A 16,667-nucleotide genomic window follows, 5' to 3' on the forward strand; every position below is an offset into this window, starting at 1 on the left:
TAATGAGGTGGATGTAGATGACACCAGACACCTGGGAGAGGAAAACAAAAAAAATAATAATAATTCAAGTCTTGCTTTAAACTGGAGGAAAATATGACTTCCAAACACATTTTATGCTCTTCTCTAAATTCCCAGCTGTTAGCAAATAAGCTATTTGTTCTTGAAGCAATAGCTGCAATAGATATATTTTTGTTTAATATCAATTCTGAGACTTATGAAACAGCAACTCTAAAGGACAATGTAAAATTAGTGATATGATTCAGAACTTTTAATCCATTGAAAGAAATCAAAATAAAAAATTAGACTCATAAATATTGAAGAAATGGACAGAAATATCAAAAGATTTATTCTGCTTCAAAATAAATAATGTCATTCCCTAGTGACAGATAAGAATTTACTCGCATATAAGGAATATGACTTTTGTTTTTCGCAAAAATCCTTTTTATTTATTCCTCAGAATATTACCTAGATAAAACATTATCACAAATTGCTACCATTTGGTCTCTTTGCTGCTGGAGTACATGTCTCTCTCTCTCTCAACATCAGGAAACCGTTCTGAGCTATTCTTCAAGAGAGGCAAGCAGAACTGATGCCATTTTAGACTTCAGAGATAAACCCACATTTCCATGGAGGTGCTGATCCTTATCAGGGAAAGCAGTGGGAGGTCCTTTAGAAAGAAAGGCTCTTCTGCCTAAATTAGTATCTATCCATCCATTTAAAGAACTTTCTTTAAGGATAAAATCTTTGAAAGTGATGTCAAAGGAAATGGGAGGCTCCCTGCTCCCACCGCCTCTCAGGGGTGATTATGAGAACAAGCCAGCTGCCCAGCAAGACTTCGGTATTTTTTCTTTAGGTTCTTCCATTCATAAAGCACATCATGTTGTCTGAGCTCTCCCGTGATATGTATAACTTAATTTTCAAAGTTGTTAACACTTAGGAATGCGGTGAATTCCTCAGATTAGCATCATAAAGGGCGGCAGCAGAAGAGCAATGCCCTTCAGAGGATTTAAGACAGATTCTACCGAGGAGAATTCATTTCAAATCAATTTTATAATTTTCTTTTTTTGCATATGAAGGGACATAGAAAGTAACATGTAATATAATTTTTTCTAAAATGCTGATTTAAATATCTCTGAGTACATTAGAATTTCCCAAAGTTCATCTTTGTAGGTCTTCAGAATACTTATTGGGGGAAAAAAAGAAGTTTCCAGGGTCAAATAAGATTTGAGAAAAGCCTCACTGTACACTACATAAGATGTCAGTTTACACATCAGCATTTTTTAAACTCTGGGAAGTCCTGCAGAAATAAAATCTTGTTTAGGGGCTGGCCCCATGGCCAAGTGGTTAAGTGCACATGCTCCGCTTCGGTGGCCCAGGGTTCGGATCCTGGGTGCGGACATGGCACCACTCATCAGGCCATGTTGAGGTGGCGTCCCTCACGGCACAATCAGAGGCACTCGCAATTAGAATATACAACTATGTACTCGGGGGCTTTGGGGAGAAGAAGAAAAAAAAATAAGATTGGCAACAGATGTTAGCTCAGGTGTCAATCTTAAGAAAAAAAAAGAAAGTTTAAAAAAACATATTGTTTAACTTTAAGTTGGCTTTTCCTATCTTATTTGACCAACCTTAGCACTCCACTCCCATCTCCCCAAAAGGGAGTTACTCACCTCCAGTCACTCTGCTGAGGAATCAGTGTTCTGTGGAGTGAGCTTTGGAAAGCACAGATCTCAATTTATCTCTGGTCCCGTAAACAAGTGACTCAGAGGCTAAATTCACTAAGACGTATTAAGCATTTTGTGTAAAAGTTCTTGATTATCTAAAATTAAGCTCCAACTAACTTGTGGAATAAAAGTTAATAACTCAAAAAAGAAACGTTATCTGTGGTTTTCTTCTATACAAGCTTATCTACAAAATACAAGGTCACCTCCTGAAGTCCCCACTGTTTCTAACGGCTGTGATTCCTTTGTGTGTCCAGCAATGGAGCACCAATTCTAGGCACTAATTTCCAGATTAATATTCCCGGAAAGAGCACAGATTCCAAAACAAAGCATTATTCTCTTACAGGAAGCAAATATTCAAGGAAATTGAATGGAAAAGAAACTGGGTGGTGCAATATTTTAAAATTCTATGAAGCAAATTTCTTCTGCCCTGAGAAAGGGGTCTTAAGACATCAGGAAATGTTCTCACCGATTTTGAGTGGTGCATCTGGGGCTGGAGTTGCATAGAGAAGATTCTCTGGTTTGAGATCACGATGGACAATCCCATTTTCATGTAAGTACTAAATAGGGGAAATAACGAAGTGACATTCATGTAATTATATTTATGGTTCCAACATTTATATTTACTGTTTTCAGAATTGTAATAGTTTTTACTAAATGACGTGATTCAAGAATGCACATACCTGTTACGATTTAAAAATAAACGCCATAAAGGGAAACGTTTTCAAATATACATTATTAGAGAACAGCTTATATCTAGTTATCTAAAAGTGAAGTCCAGTTGAAATTGTATGCAACCAATTGCCAGAAATGAAATATTCACACCTTGGAGAATATTAATTGTGGCTCTCTTTATTCATATTACCATATCAGCTGGAACTATTATTATAATAAGGTGAAGGTGCTGTGTATTGAAATTTGTCTGGTTTATTATCTGAAAAGTGTAATTCTAAGTGTCATCTGGAAACTCACAACCATAACAAAGACTTCATAATTATTGTTTGAACAGACATTTAGATGTGAGTAGTTATTACAGAGAACTATCTTTAATATGATATATATTGTTATGGCAATAAATGCTGTCATAGGCTCTTCTGAGGATTAGTAAATCCACTATCAGTATAAATAAACAAGACTATATTTGAGATGAATCTTAAAGATCACCTCTAGCAAATACACTCATTTTACTATATTTTAACTTATTTTGTAAATTATGAGTAATCACACAGGTAACATACTCTCATCGTGAATGTTGAAGTCCTTTCTGACCCCACTTCCCCCAGCCCCAGATCCCTTTCCAAAAATAATCACTCATCAGTTTGAAATGGTTTCTTTTTTTCTATGCATTTACAAACATGAATATACATATACAAAGAGATATACCTGGTTTTTTCCATTTTCTTACATAAATGTGTCATTAGTATGAATTTTTTACAGTGCTTTGTTTTCATTAACAACATATCTTTGAAACCTTTCCCACATACCCCTTTAGCTTATTCTATTTAACTTGCTTTTTTTTTTTTTGAGGAAGATTAGCCCTGAGCTAACATCTGCCATCAATGCTCCTCTTTTTGCTGAAGAAGACTGGCCCTGAGCTAACACCCATGCCCATCTTCCTCTACTTTATATGTGGGATGCCTGCCACAGCATGGTTTGCCAAGCGGTGTGTAGGTCCGTACCCAGGATCCAAACTGATGAACCCTGGCCGCAGAAGTGGAATGGGTGAACTTAACCACTGCACCACCAGGCTGCGCCCCTCTATTTAACTCTTGAATCCATTTTGTTGGATGTATCATAATTTATTTTGCTATTCCATTTTTGATGGACGTTCAAGTTCTTAAAAATTACAAATAATGCAGTAATAAACCTTCTAGCACTTGGATATTTGGGTATTTTTGCTGGTGATTCTCGAGGACAGATACCTGGAAGCAGGTCTAGTGGGGTCCAAAGGTATATATAGATTTTTTATTACAATATTTACTGCAAAAATCACTCTCCTAAAAGACTCCATCAATTTTTACTCACATAAACAATGGAAGTATATATGTTTTTCTAATGTCTTTACTAAATCTGTATTTTTAACTTTTGCTGAGCTGGAGTATAAAGATTCTATCTTAAATTTGGTTTAATTCGTCCTTCTCTGTTCACTGGTATAGTCAAGCTTCTCTTCATATGCCGGTTGATTTTCCTCTTGGAAAGGATATGAACTGCCTGTTCATATCCTTGCCCATTTTTCTGTTAAGAGAAAAAGTTGCCAGAGAGCTGCCTTTTTTCTCCTTTCCTGTCTCATAGGAGAAGGGAGAGAGTCTTTCTTTCTGCTCAAGCCAAGAAAGAGGAAGTGGACATCTTCAAGGTCACAATGTGGTGTTTGACATGTGTCACTTGGTGATTTGGGGAAACAGACTGAGGTATGGCTCATGAAAAATTGAAAGATGTGTGGAGCAGGTGAGTGAGGAGAGAGGGCCTGAGATTCAGCTGCCCTCAAATAACAGCTGTACAAGGGTGCACATTTCTCATGGGCCCAACGTGGACTGTGGGGAAGGGAACTAGACACGAGTCTCCCTGAAGAGGTCCCTTTGCAGGAGTGTTTCCTGCCTGAATGATGCCTTCTCAGCATCTCGGGAGGGAGATGACAGCAGGCAGCTGAGGAGCCGTTGACTTCTCAGAGCACCTGCAGTGAGAGAACTGCCCTGCAATGGAGATGTCTCTGTAGAGCCAACAACAACGTCCCCCAGGAAAAGAACAATAGGCATTTGTAACCTGCCACACCCAGAGATAACTGAGGCCAGACCACAACTGTATCAGTTTGGTAAGACCTTTCTTAACCCTCTATCTCTTCTCCCCCTTCCCACCATCACCTTCACATCTCAACACTAGAAGGACCACAAATACCATCTAGCTGGTTGAAAAGAGCAAGAAAAAGAGAAGAAAAAACAAGTATCCCTACCCCCTATAATTATAAATTATAGATCTCTAAGGTTTAAGTTGGGGGAGGGAAGAAGTTTAAAGTTGGGTGAGTCTAAGATTTTGGTCTTTTCTTTACCCAAGAGTGACTTGAAAAGCTATGGGAATGGCCTGAAATTTTACTCATGGAGGAGAAGAATGGCTATACAGAGATGATTTGCTAGGACAACAGTGAGAAAAAGTCAAAAACTGCTTTTCCTCAAGTTTTACCAGGTCTGGCTCACTCCTTACAGTAGACAATTATCACATGGAGATAATAGCGTACATGTCCCAATATTGTAATATTACTATATTCCAAGCACTATTATAAGCACCTTATACCTATTAACTCATTAATCGTCACAGCAGCTCTATCAGGTAACTCATTTCATGCTTGTTTTGCAAATGAGAAAACAGAGGCATAAAGAGGCTAAGATATTTTTACAGTGTCGCACCTGGACATTGTGGAGTTGGGATTCAGACTCGGGCATTTGCCAGTAGAGTCCGGAGCCTCACCCATTCCATGATTCCAAAACAGATGCTTAAGCAATGTGTATTACTTGATTGTGTAGGATGGGGATGAAGGAGGGGAGGCGAGAATAACGAAGGAAAGGGAAGGTAGTGAGAGTGGGAGGAGAAATGAGAGAATGATAGTGCACCATGCTCAGCCTTGCATGATATCCAGGGAAAACCTACCATACCCCTGAGGAGGAAGATACTATATCTTGTATAAGCTGAGTTTGAAGGCAAAGATACGAGTATTTCATATAGTAGCTTTGGAACATACCTAAGAATTGCACAGCTTGGGATCAATAGAAAATAACGATAGCTCCCCCGCCATCTAACCCAATTTAGAAGCTCCATTGCTTTGGGAAGGACATTGAAAATAGCAACACAATAACAATAACAAATGAGATGAACTGACAAGCGTTGGTTTAGCAAAGTACTAATTATATAAAGATTCTCATTAAATGTTGTCTGGCTTTCCTGATCAGAAATGGTGGTTATGTGTTTTAACTCCAAATTTAAAAAACAAACAAACACCATTTGGCATTCCATACAGGAGAGTTAGACGAGATAAAAAAAGAAAAGCTTTAGAGCAAATATAGATTTAGGAACTATGTGCTACCAGAGGAACAAATTTAAAAACAAAATAAAGCAAAGAAATAAAAGTCATGATCCCGACTTTTAAAAATATAGTCAGGGATCATTTGATATAAATTACTTGGTGTAGAAAGATTATTAAAAGTCATGATATAATCATGTACACACGTAGAGGAGGCATTTACATATATTTGATTGACAAAATGGCAGGAGTGACTATTTTATTTTTGCTTAGACCTACTGATTGCCTTTGACCAACAGTTAGTATATTTAACTTTTACATTATCTCAAATTAGAAAGCCAGGAAGAAGGACTATTTGGAGTATGATCTTCTGTCTTCCCCCAATGAGACAAACCATTAGAAGGAGCAACACTTTTATAGTGCCAGCTCTCCAACTTTTTGATCTCCTTTATAGTAAAAAAATTTATTGAGAACTCTGGAGAGCTTTTGCTATGTGAGTTATATCTAACATTAGTTACTGTGTTAGAACTTAAAACTGAGAAAAAAAAATTACTTACTGGGGCTGGCCCCATGGCCTAGTGGTTAAGTTTGGTGTGCTCTGCTTTGGCAGCCTGGGTTCTGTTCCCTGGCACTGACCTACACCGCTCATCAATGGCCATGCTATGGCAGCAACTCACATACAAAAGAGAGGAAGATTGGCACAGATGTTAACTCAGGGTGAATCTTCCTTAAGCAAAAAAAAGAGGAAGACTGGCAATGGATTTTAGCTCAGGGTAAATTTTCCTCAGCAAAAAAAACCAAAAACCAAAAAACATTAATTTATTTAAAAATAAAACAACTCATGACAGGTTAACACAAACTTTGTAAAACAAAAATAACTATATTTTCTAAAACAAAAAAAATTAGTGAGTAGCATGCTATTATTTTAAAGTTTTGTAGATTTCTTTAATTTCTGGTGTAATAGAAGACAGCTGGATTCGCATATCTGCTTCTGCATTGTCCATTGTAAAAGCACACATCATGTAGCCTCTGGAAAATTCCACTGTACTTTCAAAAGTAAGGGGAAATGCCTTCATATTATGATGAAATAGTTTTGACTTCACAGAAGTCCTCTGAAAGGGCCTCAGGGATCTTTCTGGAATTCCTAGACTTTATTTTGAAAACTTGTGTCTTAGAGCATCTGAAGACATAAAAAGAGTAGCTTAGGAGCTGAATAACAGGCACACCTCCCTTTACTTTCAAACTGGCTTTTAAATAAAAGACACACCTCTAATCTTATGAAGCACTGATCTCATCCCATCATAAAAAGATGACTGCACATAGAGAAGAGGAGAAGAAAAGGAAATCAAGAGAAAAAATGCTCCTCAAAATTGTGTAAAGACGCAATGGAAAAATGTGCAAAGACATTTTATACCGTTATATTAATGATACAGAACTGATTAAGAAATATCTAATTATGGAGAAATATACCTTAACAAGATATTGTTGATTTTAGCTACAGATTATTTATATATTGGGGATTCCACATAAATAGACAAAAAGATTAGAAAAATTAAGAAATAAGATAACTGAATATTTTAGAATAAACTAAGTGTTAAAAATAGTCATAATTAAAGTAAACCAAAGATAAGCAAGAAAACAGATGAAAACCCAAATAACACTGGGAGAAGATCTGTAAAATCCAATATGAGTCCAACAATTTAATAGAGAAGCAAATAAATTTGACAATAATTGTAGCACCTAACTACTAAAGGTTATCTTGACTAATGGGAACCTTTAATAAAGATATTGGAACAGCAAATAAACAGGTGTGTACGAATTTAATTAAAACTTTAAGGAATAAAAATTAAAAGGAGAAGGAGGAGGCAAAGGAAGAGGCAGAGGCAGGGAAGCACAATTAATTTACTGGCTCGATTTTTTTAAAGTGTATTATTAAAAAAATGAGAAATATAATTTTATGTGCAGGGTAATCAAGATAGAAACAAATACATTTTTAAGGATTTTACAATAATAAATTTAATGTTTTGGTGCCAATGTCATATCTTTGCCAAGTCCTGTTGCAATATTGTGTCCTCGGTTTTGATCAAGGGTTGGTATATGAAATAAGCATATTGAGTTTTTTATGATACTGTTTTTGGAACAATTATTAAAGAACAACTTCATGAGAACAATATACCCCAAGTATATCATTTATTAGCTTTGTAACCTTAAATAAATTGTCTACCCTCTGAATCTCAGTTTTCTGATCTGCAACATCCACTCCGAGGGTTGTAGTGAGAATTAGATATGAGACACGCCAGCACTTAGCCTGTAGAAGATATTCTTTCTATTCCATAGACAGTAGCTATTAGGACTCTGTCATTGCTGTTCCGTGTCTCTTGTAAAATAAATTACACTTAGAAATCCTTTGAGATTTGGAAAACTTGCTTTTTCCTGAAATATCAAAGGACACTTTGATCAGAAAATACTTGCTCTAGAATTCATCATAGTTTCCCCTTCTGCTTTGGCTGCCGAAACTCTCAGTGAAAAAGAGGTTTCGATTACAATAACTAGCCTGCTTTGCATGTATTTATTTCTCCCCTCCTCTCCCTGCTTTTGATTCCTTTTCCGACTTTCATAGCTTTATTTCCTGTGCATTTTTTCATTTAATTTGCCACAAATTCTCTTCCCAAGAAGACGCAATATAAATTATAGAGAGATAGAATGTTATGCATTAGTCTTCACCCCTGAAATAGGTCTCAGTGAAATATGGACTGATATTACTACATATGTGTCTAGAGTTGATAGTGAGAATGTTTAGAAGTTAGAAAATGAACAAAGTTTGTGGCAATTAAGGTTTGAAACATTCTTACTATAGTTCTGTCAATTATAAAACACAGAATTCCAGTGATAAATAGTATTGGTTATTGATAAATCGTTGCATTTCAAAGCACGTCATTTGCTTACGTTGATTCTCCTGGATCCTCTGTAGTTCAGAGCCATCCTGGTGCTGCTTCAGATCCTGTCCCATGCTCCCCTCCTGCCCCATCACTCCTGCCTTTTCTTCCATTTTTCCCTTCCTATTCCCTCTTTCTTTCTTCTCTTTCATCATATAAATTTCTCTAGACAGGGTAGTACCATCATCAAAAAGAAACAAAAAAAGAAAACACGACTTCCACCTCTTTCCAATCCACAGATTGCCAACATGTTCTAGCTATACTTAATGATCTCCTCTAATCAGTCAATCTTCCTGAAAATGCAGTCTTAACTCACAGTTTGCATTTCCTCTCCTCTCATTTTTTTCTTATTTAGTTTTATTTCTGACCTCATCAAACCAAACACTCTTTCTCTTTCTTTCTTCCTCTTTCCTTCCTTCCTTCCTTCCTCCCTCCCTCCCTCCCTTCCTTTCTTTTTATAACATTGGTTTATAACACTATATAAATTTCAGGTGTATATCATTATCTTTTGACTTCTGTATAGACAACATCATGTTCACCACCAAAAGTCTGGTTGCCATCCATCACTGTACAAATGTGCCACTTTACCCCCTTCGCCCTCCGCCCATCCTTCTTTCCCTCTAGTAACTACCAGTCTGTTCTCTGTATCTATGCCAATACACACTTTCTGACTCCTTTTGTTTGACCTGTTTGCCATCTGAGCACGGGGACTAGTCTCTCACTTAGACTCCCATCTCTTGGTGCTCTCGCAACACTAGCTTCCTGGTTTTCCTCACTTCTCCATTCTCTCCTCAGTCTCCTCCCCAGGCTCCTGTCTTTCAGTTTCTCAGGACCTTCTGTTTTTCCTTTGTTTCCTGAGTGAGCTCATTCAAAGCCACAAATCGAGGCCCAATTTATTCTACTGTGTCACAAATCTCTATCACCTGCCCAAACTTCTCAGTAGCTCTGGACTCCATGGAACTTTCTAATTTCCATTCCAATTGGATGTCTCACAGGTGTATCAAGCTCAACATTCCCAAAACTATACTCATCATTTACCCTAAATCTGCTCCTTTTATCCCTGTATTTCAAATCCAACAAATGACATCATCCAATTGGCCAAGCCGGAAACCCAGATTCGTCCTACTCCCCCACCTCCTTTCCCTGACACATCCAATCCAAGACCATGACTGTGCATAGTTCTCCCTCCTTAGTGCCTCGTGTATCCAGCCCAGTTCTACCTACTGCTCTTGCCTTCAGCCAGGCCATATCCACATTTTCCCTCCTAATTACTCTGATAACTAGCTTAATTGCTAGCTCCTCTCCAGCCCATGCTCCACAATGCCATGAGAGTCATTTTTTAAAAGTGAAGATCTAGTCACGTTGCTCCTCTGCTTAAAATCTCAGCATCTTTCCCTTGCTTTTGGCACGCATGGCAGCAGCAATGTTGCATTTATTTTGTATCTTTTGAGCAGGGGTCATAAACTCTCCAGGGGCCAGGAAGGTACCCTAAGAGAGTGAAGGAAGTCGTCAGAGTGTAAAAGAAAAGGGAAACATTGGAAGTCTCAGGGATGCATATGTCCCCGGAGACACTGTGACCCCTTATGAAGCAGAGTTGACTCAGATTCAGCCAATTGTTGTCAGGCAGGAATGCAGGCCCCGTGTTGCCAGCTCTTCTGAGTTTTCAAGGCAAGATAAAACTTCATATTTTTTGATGTAAATACTCCAAATTTTAAATATTGGCAATGAACTTAAAAAATTTTAAACCCTGTATAGGCCAAGGAAAACACTGCACCCCGTGATTCTTGCTTTGAAATTTAAAACAGGCCTTGGCACTCAGTAGATGCTCCATAAACATTTGTTAGGGGGCTGGCCAACTGGTGTAGTGGTTAAGTTTGCACAGTTCACTTTTGTGGCCTGGGGTTTGCAGGTTCAGATCCCAGGCATAGACCTAGCACTGCTCATCAAACCACGTTGTGGTGGTGTCCCACAAAAAGCAGAGGAAGATGGGCACAGATGTTAGCTCAGGGACAATCTTCCTCAAACAAAAAGAGGAAGATTGGCAACAGATGTTAGTTCAGGGACAATCTTCCTTATACACACATACACACACACACACAAATTTGTTAGGTACATGAATAAATAAACAAATATTTTTTTGACTCTGCTTCTTAAGTTAGATCTTTACTGAGGTTGTGCTCCTTGCTTTCTTTTTCATTGTAAACTCTCCTCGTTTGCCTACTTCCTTTCAGCTACTTTTTATAGGACCAAAAAAGTACACACGTGTGTAAAAAAATTGTGGTGTGATTATAATTAATTTTAATTTTTCTTCGATAAAATTTAACTATAAAAATTATATATTACTTGGGTGAAGAGTTTTTTAAAAAATAAGGTTTATATCAGTGGCAGGCATTTCAGGTTTGCTTATCTTGAATACCACGCATCTGCTACAAATGATGGACTCTGAATATGAATAAATATATTTAGTCGGTAACTTTGCCTGGTCTCATATTAACAAAACAAACCAAGTAATTACGTTGCTAGCAGTTTAAGAATGTAAAGACCCTTCCATGATAGAACCCTAAAAGGATGTTCTAGCTCAAAACTGTTTCTCAAGCTCCAGGACCATTTACCCACCTGCCTAGGTCTCATCTCTAGCCGGATGTCTCACAGGGACCTTAGGTTCAACATGTCCAAACCTGAACTCTTGACTCTCCTAGCCCATTTCTTCCAGTTTTTCCTACTTCAAAATGTGGTCTCTCAGTCAACTCAAGAGTTCAAGTCAGAAACTGATGCTCTCCTCTCCTTCAGTGCCTCCATCCAATTCACAACAGAGTGCTGTCAATTCCAATTCCAAAATGTCTCCTAAATCGCCCTGCTTCTCTCCATGTCACTGCCATGACCTCAGCTGGATCACCACAATAGTCCCTTCTCTACTCTGATTTCCAACGTGCCCCGTTTCAATCTATTCTCCACACAGAAGCACAGGGAATCAGGCCATATCTTCTCCTTGGGAAACTCTTCAGTGGTTTCCCATGAATTTATGATGGTTTTCAAAGCCTTGGTGATCCAGTTCCTGCCTCCCCCTTCAGCCTCAGATTCTGCCACCTTCCCCTCTCTTAATCTGTTCTATCCATATTGACTTTCTTTCAGTTCTTCAAAAACCCTAAACTCTTTCCCATCTCAGCATCCTTGTCCAGTTACCCACTCTTTCTGGAATGCTTTTTTCACCTGGCCAGTCCTCCTCATCCTTGGGATGCAACTATAATGTCAGTTCCTCAGGGAAGCTGTACCTGACCTTCCAAACTAACATAGGTGCCCACTCTTATAGACTCTCATTGATCTCTCCTATCTTTATGTTTCTTTGCAGGTTTTATGTTCAGGATGTCTCCCTCACTAGACTAAAAACTCCATGAAGACAAAGACATTTTTATCTGGTTCCCCAGATACCTAATTTCCTGCACAGTACCTGGTACTAAGTATGCACTCAATAAATACTTTTGAATGATTAATAAATAATTTTTCCCATAGACATGTATGTTCTACTTTTTAGTCACCTTCTTGTAGATATTCAAAGAATGGTGGTAATCTGCACTTTTTATTCATTTGCCATTGTTGATTTGTAAGACAAGTTAACATTGTTAAAAATTTTGTGCTTACATTGTAGCAATATATTTCCATAGCAACATCACTTTGGTACATTTAGCTGAAATAAGGCTCAGTATCTGTGTGCTTATGAAACATTTACTTACTGGATAATAATGCTTAGTCTTCTCAAAGGTGCTCACTGAGAATCAGTTAAACGAATGAGATTTACAGCATCACTTTGAGAAAAGCCAAAACCCAATAAGAATATTTTAACTGTAAGATCAGGCCAAAGGGTTTCATCTTCAAAACGACATTTTGAATAATTACATAATTAGTTTTTGTTCTGTAGTGGCATTAAGTTAATAGTTATGGCTGAATTAATTTTTTCACATCCTTTGAAGTTGATCTGAATATCCAACATAGCATATGCCTCAGGGGAGTTCGGGGGAAGACAGCTGAAAATTCATCTGTTAGTTTTCTCTTCAGTTCCCTTCATGTCTGAGACATTCATAAATTGTACTTGCCAGTGTGATAAAATGAAACCGAGTAGTGATTTGGCCAGCTATAATAAGAAATTAGTGAACAGTGGGCAAGCCAAAAGGCCTGTGTTTAAATGAAGGCACCTTGCTGGACTTCAGTGGAGAGCTTGACAAGGACTGGACCTGCTGCTGTGCCTACAGTAAGGTTCCTATGTGAGCATCATAGCTGTAGATTTTGGGTGTGGCTTAGAAGTGTCTGGATAGAGCAAAGCTTTGCTGGACTATCAATGTCATGGGGAAAGGGAGCGGGATGCTAACAGAGAGCGTACTTCTGAATGCCACTGGGTAAAGAAACCTGGGGTGTCAGCATGGAGTAGTTGACAGGCAAAGAGCTCATCAAGAACAGTCAGATTTCACTTCTTGTTTCTGATTTCGGTATGTCTCCTGGTGTACAGAGCAGGGAAACATGGATACTTTCAACAGGTTGGAAATTCATTTTCCTGTCTATTTATATACGTGTATGTCATAAAAGGCTAAGTACATATTTCTAAGAATAGTTTATACAGTACTGGTGGAAAATATCATTTTACCTATATTACTTTCCTTAGATTCAACTCAAAATCTAAAAAGACCACTCAATTAAGACAATGAAACACTTACCATTGCTTTCGATAGCAATTATTATTAAGTGAATGGTTATCATTTTAAATTATGCATTGTGCAAAAGAAAAAAAGGAAAAAAGTGATCTGTCCTGATTTAAACAGGCAAGTCTCATGCTAACAGAATATAAAAATATAAAGAAAACTGAAGCAATGTACATGTAATCAACAAACAAATCAGTATATAAAAATATATTTGTATATAAGATTACAGCAAGTGCAAGTTGTGAGGCAACTTTCCAAGGGGATGTTGAGAATGTTTAGAGAGGATAAACATGTGATAATTTCGTTTTCTTATTTCCAATGTATGTGGTCATATTTCAGGAAAGATGAGATTTTAGGAACGGAGGCTATGGAAAGATTTGACCAATTAAATGGAGGTGGTATTCAGAGATAATGCATAGCAACAATGCACTGTGGACCTTGAAAAAAGGTCCAAAAGTGATCTGCAGTTACAGAGAAAGATGCAGCAAACACCTTTTTGTAATGAGAAAGAAGAGATCAGGTGAGAGCACAAAAGAAACAAAGGGAGCTCCCGAATCTGCATGCCCTGGTCAAACGGAGTCTATAGAGAGGCTGAACTCTCCATCCTGTCCAGAGAAGCTGAGTGGCCAGGATTGAGGATGAATGTAGAAAGCTCCCCATCTTCTGGCAAAGAGATGAGATTCTTTACAACGAAGAGGAAACTGGAAATATTATTATGAGAGATGACTGTGCTTCAGACTACAGTACTTTCTTTCATCGTTAATAAATTAAGAGTGGATATTTGGGATCTATTAGAGAAAGAAAGTTTCTGGATGCAAGTGAAATATATATCAAATATGACTAAGAGTGAAAATCTGTTCATTTTCCTTGAAAAACATCTACGTCCACAGATGCATAAATGGTTCTTAAATCAGATATGCATTAAAGTATAATGTGGAATTTAAAAAAAGAAAAAAATCCCAAACATATGTCACCATTTGGTCTTTCAAAAAAAATGCAATCACCAAAAGCTCAAATTCACTTCTAAACAGACAAAGATAATCCTGCTGCTCTGAATTCAGGGGGTGTCTAGACATGTAATTAAACTCTCTCTATGGTCCTAACAAAACTGTGTCATTGTGTAATGAAAGCTACTGCATAGTAATTTAGTTTAATTACAGCTATGCTGTGTTCGATGGGCTGTGTGTGGTTAATTGATAATGTCTCAGGAGTTGGTAGGAGGAAGTTTGAATCTCTTTAAAAATCTAACAGGACAAAGAAGAACCAGTCGTTAAAAAAAGAAAACGGTATTCTGACTACAGTTCTCCTACTGGGAAGAAAAATTAAATTGCATAAATTCACTCTTCTCTACCCTTCAGAAAATTGAGACTCAATATACATAAATTTAAGTAAGAACTTCAAAGTGAATACTCTACTTTTGTGTCGTATCTACCTTGGAGATCTGCCACTACCACTGTCTTTACCCTCAACCTCTACTCTAGGACACCTTCAGAATTATCAACAGAATATATAAGAAAAGCAGTAGGTGACTACTATGTCCCATGACCAGATCAACAGGCATGGTTAGGACTGACTGGCTGTGAGACCCATGGTCAGCCGTGATCTGTAGAGCATCGCAGGGTCAGAGGAATCTACATTAGGCAAACAGCCAAGTTCTGGGGCCTCTTAGGCACTGTCATTTACGTCAGAGTCATCTTTGATGCCTCCTTTTCTCTCATTAGTCTTGCCCAATTAATTCTACCTCCAAAATACATCTCATATCTACGCTCTCTTTCCATTTACATTGTTACCACTTAGTACAGTCCTTCATATTCTCTTCTGGCACTATTAACATTTGTCTCCCAACCGCCCCAACACATCCCCACACCTAGGTCATGTCTCTAAAACATAGATTAACTCATGTCAATCCTCCAGTTTAAAAGCAAAAACAATTCACCTTTAAGGGCTCCTCAGTGCCTATTAGTTAAAGTCTAATCTCCTCAGTATGAAAATTAAAGGTCCTTCAAAATTTGTCCCTAATTTTTGGCTATGCATTATCCTGGGACAATTCTTACCATGCACTAGCCACATAGCTTTACTTACTATTGCTATGCCATACACATTCCCACTTGGTTCCTGGATAATAATAATCTTTCATGTGCCAAATTGCATTTTCTAAAGATTCTTGCAATAATATTACTCATCCCAAATGCTCTTCCAGAATCTTGATACTCCCCATGTAGAGGTAGAGTTTAATTCTCCTCCCCTTGAATCTGGTCTGTTACTTGCTGATAACCAATAGAACGCAGTGGAAGTGACACTGTTTGACTTCTGAGGTTAGATCGTAAAAGTCAGTGCAGCATCTACCGTTTGCTAGATACTCATTTTTAGATCCCTGAGCTGCCATGTAAAAAGTCTGACTATCCTAAGGCCAAGATACTGTAAGAAAATCGGGCAACATGGAGAAGCTAAGTATAGTTGCTCCAGTTGACGGCCTCTGCTGAGGTCCCATGTGGCAGACATCATCAACTACCAGACATGCGAATGAAGACACCTGTAAATAATTCCTGCCTCCATCCATCAAGCTCCCAAACCTTTAAGTCTTCTCAGCTAAGATTCCAGACATTACAGAGCAGAGATAACCATCATTGCCACCATGTTCTATTTGAAGTCTTGACCCAGAGAATATGTGAGCTATTAAGCTGCTAGGTTTGGGGATAATTTGTTAATACAGCAACAGTACCTGCAACACTTCATAACCCAGATTACACACCACCTCTGTGAAATTTTCCTCTAATCCCACAAGCAAAATAAATATCATTTTCTCTGTCCCCTCCCAAAGTATTTTCTTCATATCCCTACAATACTCTGATATTCTTATCATAGTTAATTGTGTACTTGTCTTCAAAATTAAAGATAAACTCCTTGAGAGCAGGGATTGTCTTATTCACCTGTGTACCCATGGACTCTAGGCAAAAGCCTGATAGATTTATGAAAAATGTTTGTAAAAATAATGCACGAAAGAAGGAGTGAATGAATGGTCAGAATTATGGGCTGAATGAGGCTCTTTCGCAAACATCAACAAATAGACAAAAAAACCCAAGGAATAACTAGAACTCATTCTGAGGTCTAGCACATATTGACATTTCATAAATGTTTATTAAATAAATAAAATGGTGGAACTACCTGCACTAGGACAGGAACCAGCTCCTAAAATCTTTGGTTTGGACTAGATGTCCTATGTCTATCCTAGTTCATAACCTTGTGTGGTTCTGTGTTCAAGAAACTTAGTGAACTCAATTCATTCTGCTCTTTGTTTAAGGCAATATCA

The 16,667-nt window shown here is 37.8% G+C and overlaps 1 protein-coding gene across 3 annotated transcripts in view; it reads right to left on the bottom strand.

The window, feature by feature from the left end:
- CAMK4 (calcium/calmodulin dependent protein kinase IV) overlaps positions 1 to 16,667 on the bottom strand; it is a 212,487-nt gene that overhangs the window by 28,297 nt on the left and 167,523 nt on the right. For all 3 annotated transcript variants that reach the window (XM_044780091.2, XM_014843070.3, XM_070517611.1), the window contains one exon: positions 2,191 to 2,281. In XM_044780091.2, the coding sequence (XP_044636026.1) occupies positions 2,191 to 2,281 (91 nt within the window). The remainder of the gene's footprint in view (positions 1 to 2,190; positions 2,282 to 16,667) is intronic.

This window comes from Equus asinus, chromosome 9 (assembly GCF_041296235.1).
Source record: "Equus asinus isolate D_3611 breed Donkey chromosome 9, EquAss-T2T_v2, whole genome shotgun sequence".
NCBI lineage: Eukaryota > Metazoa > Chordata > Mammalia > Perissodactyla > Equidae > Equus > Equus asinus.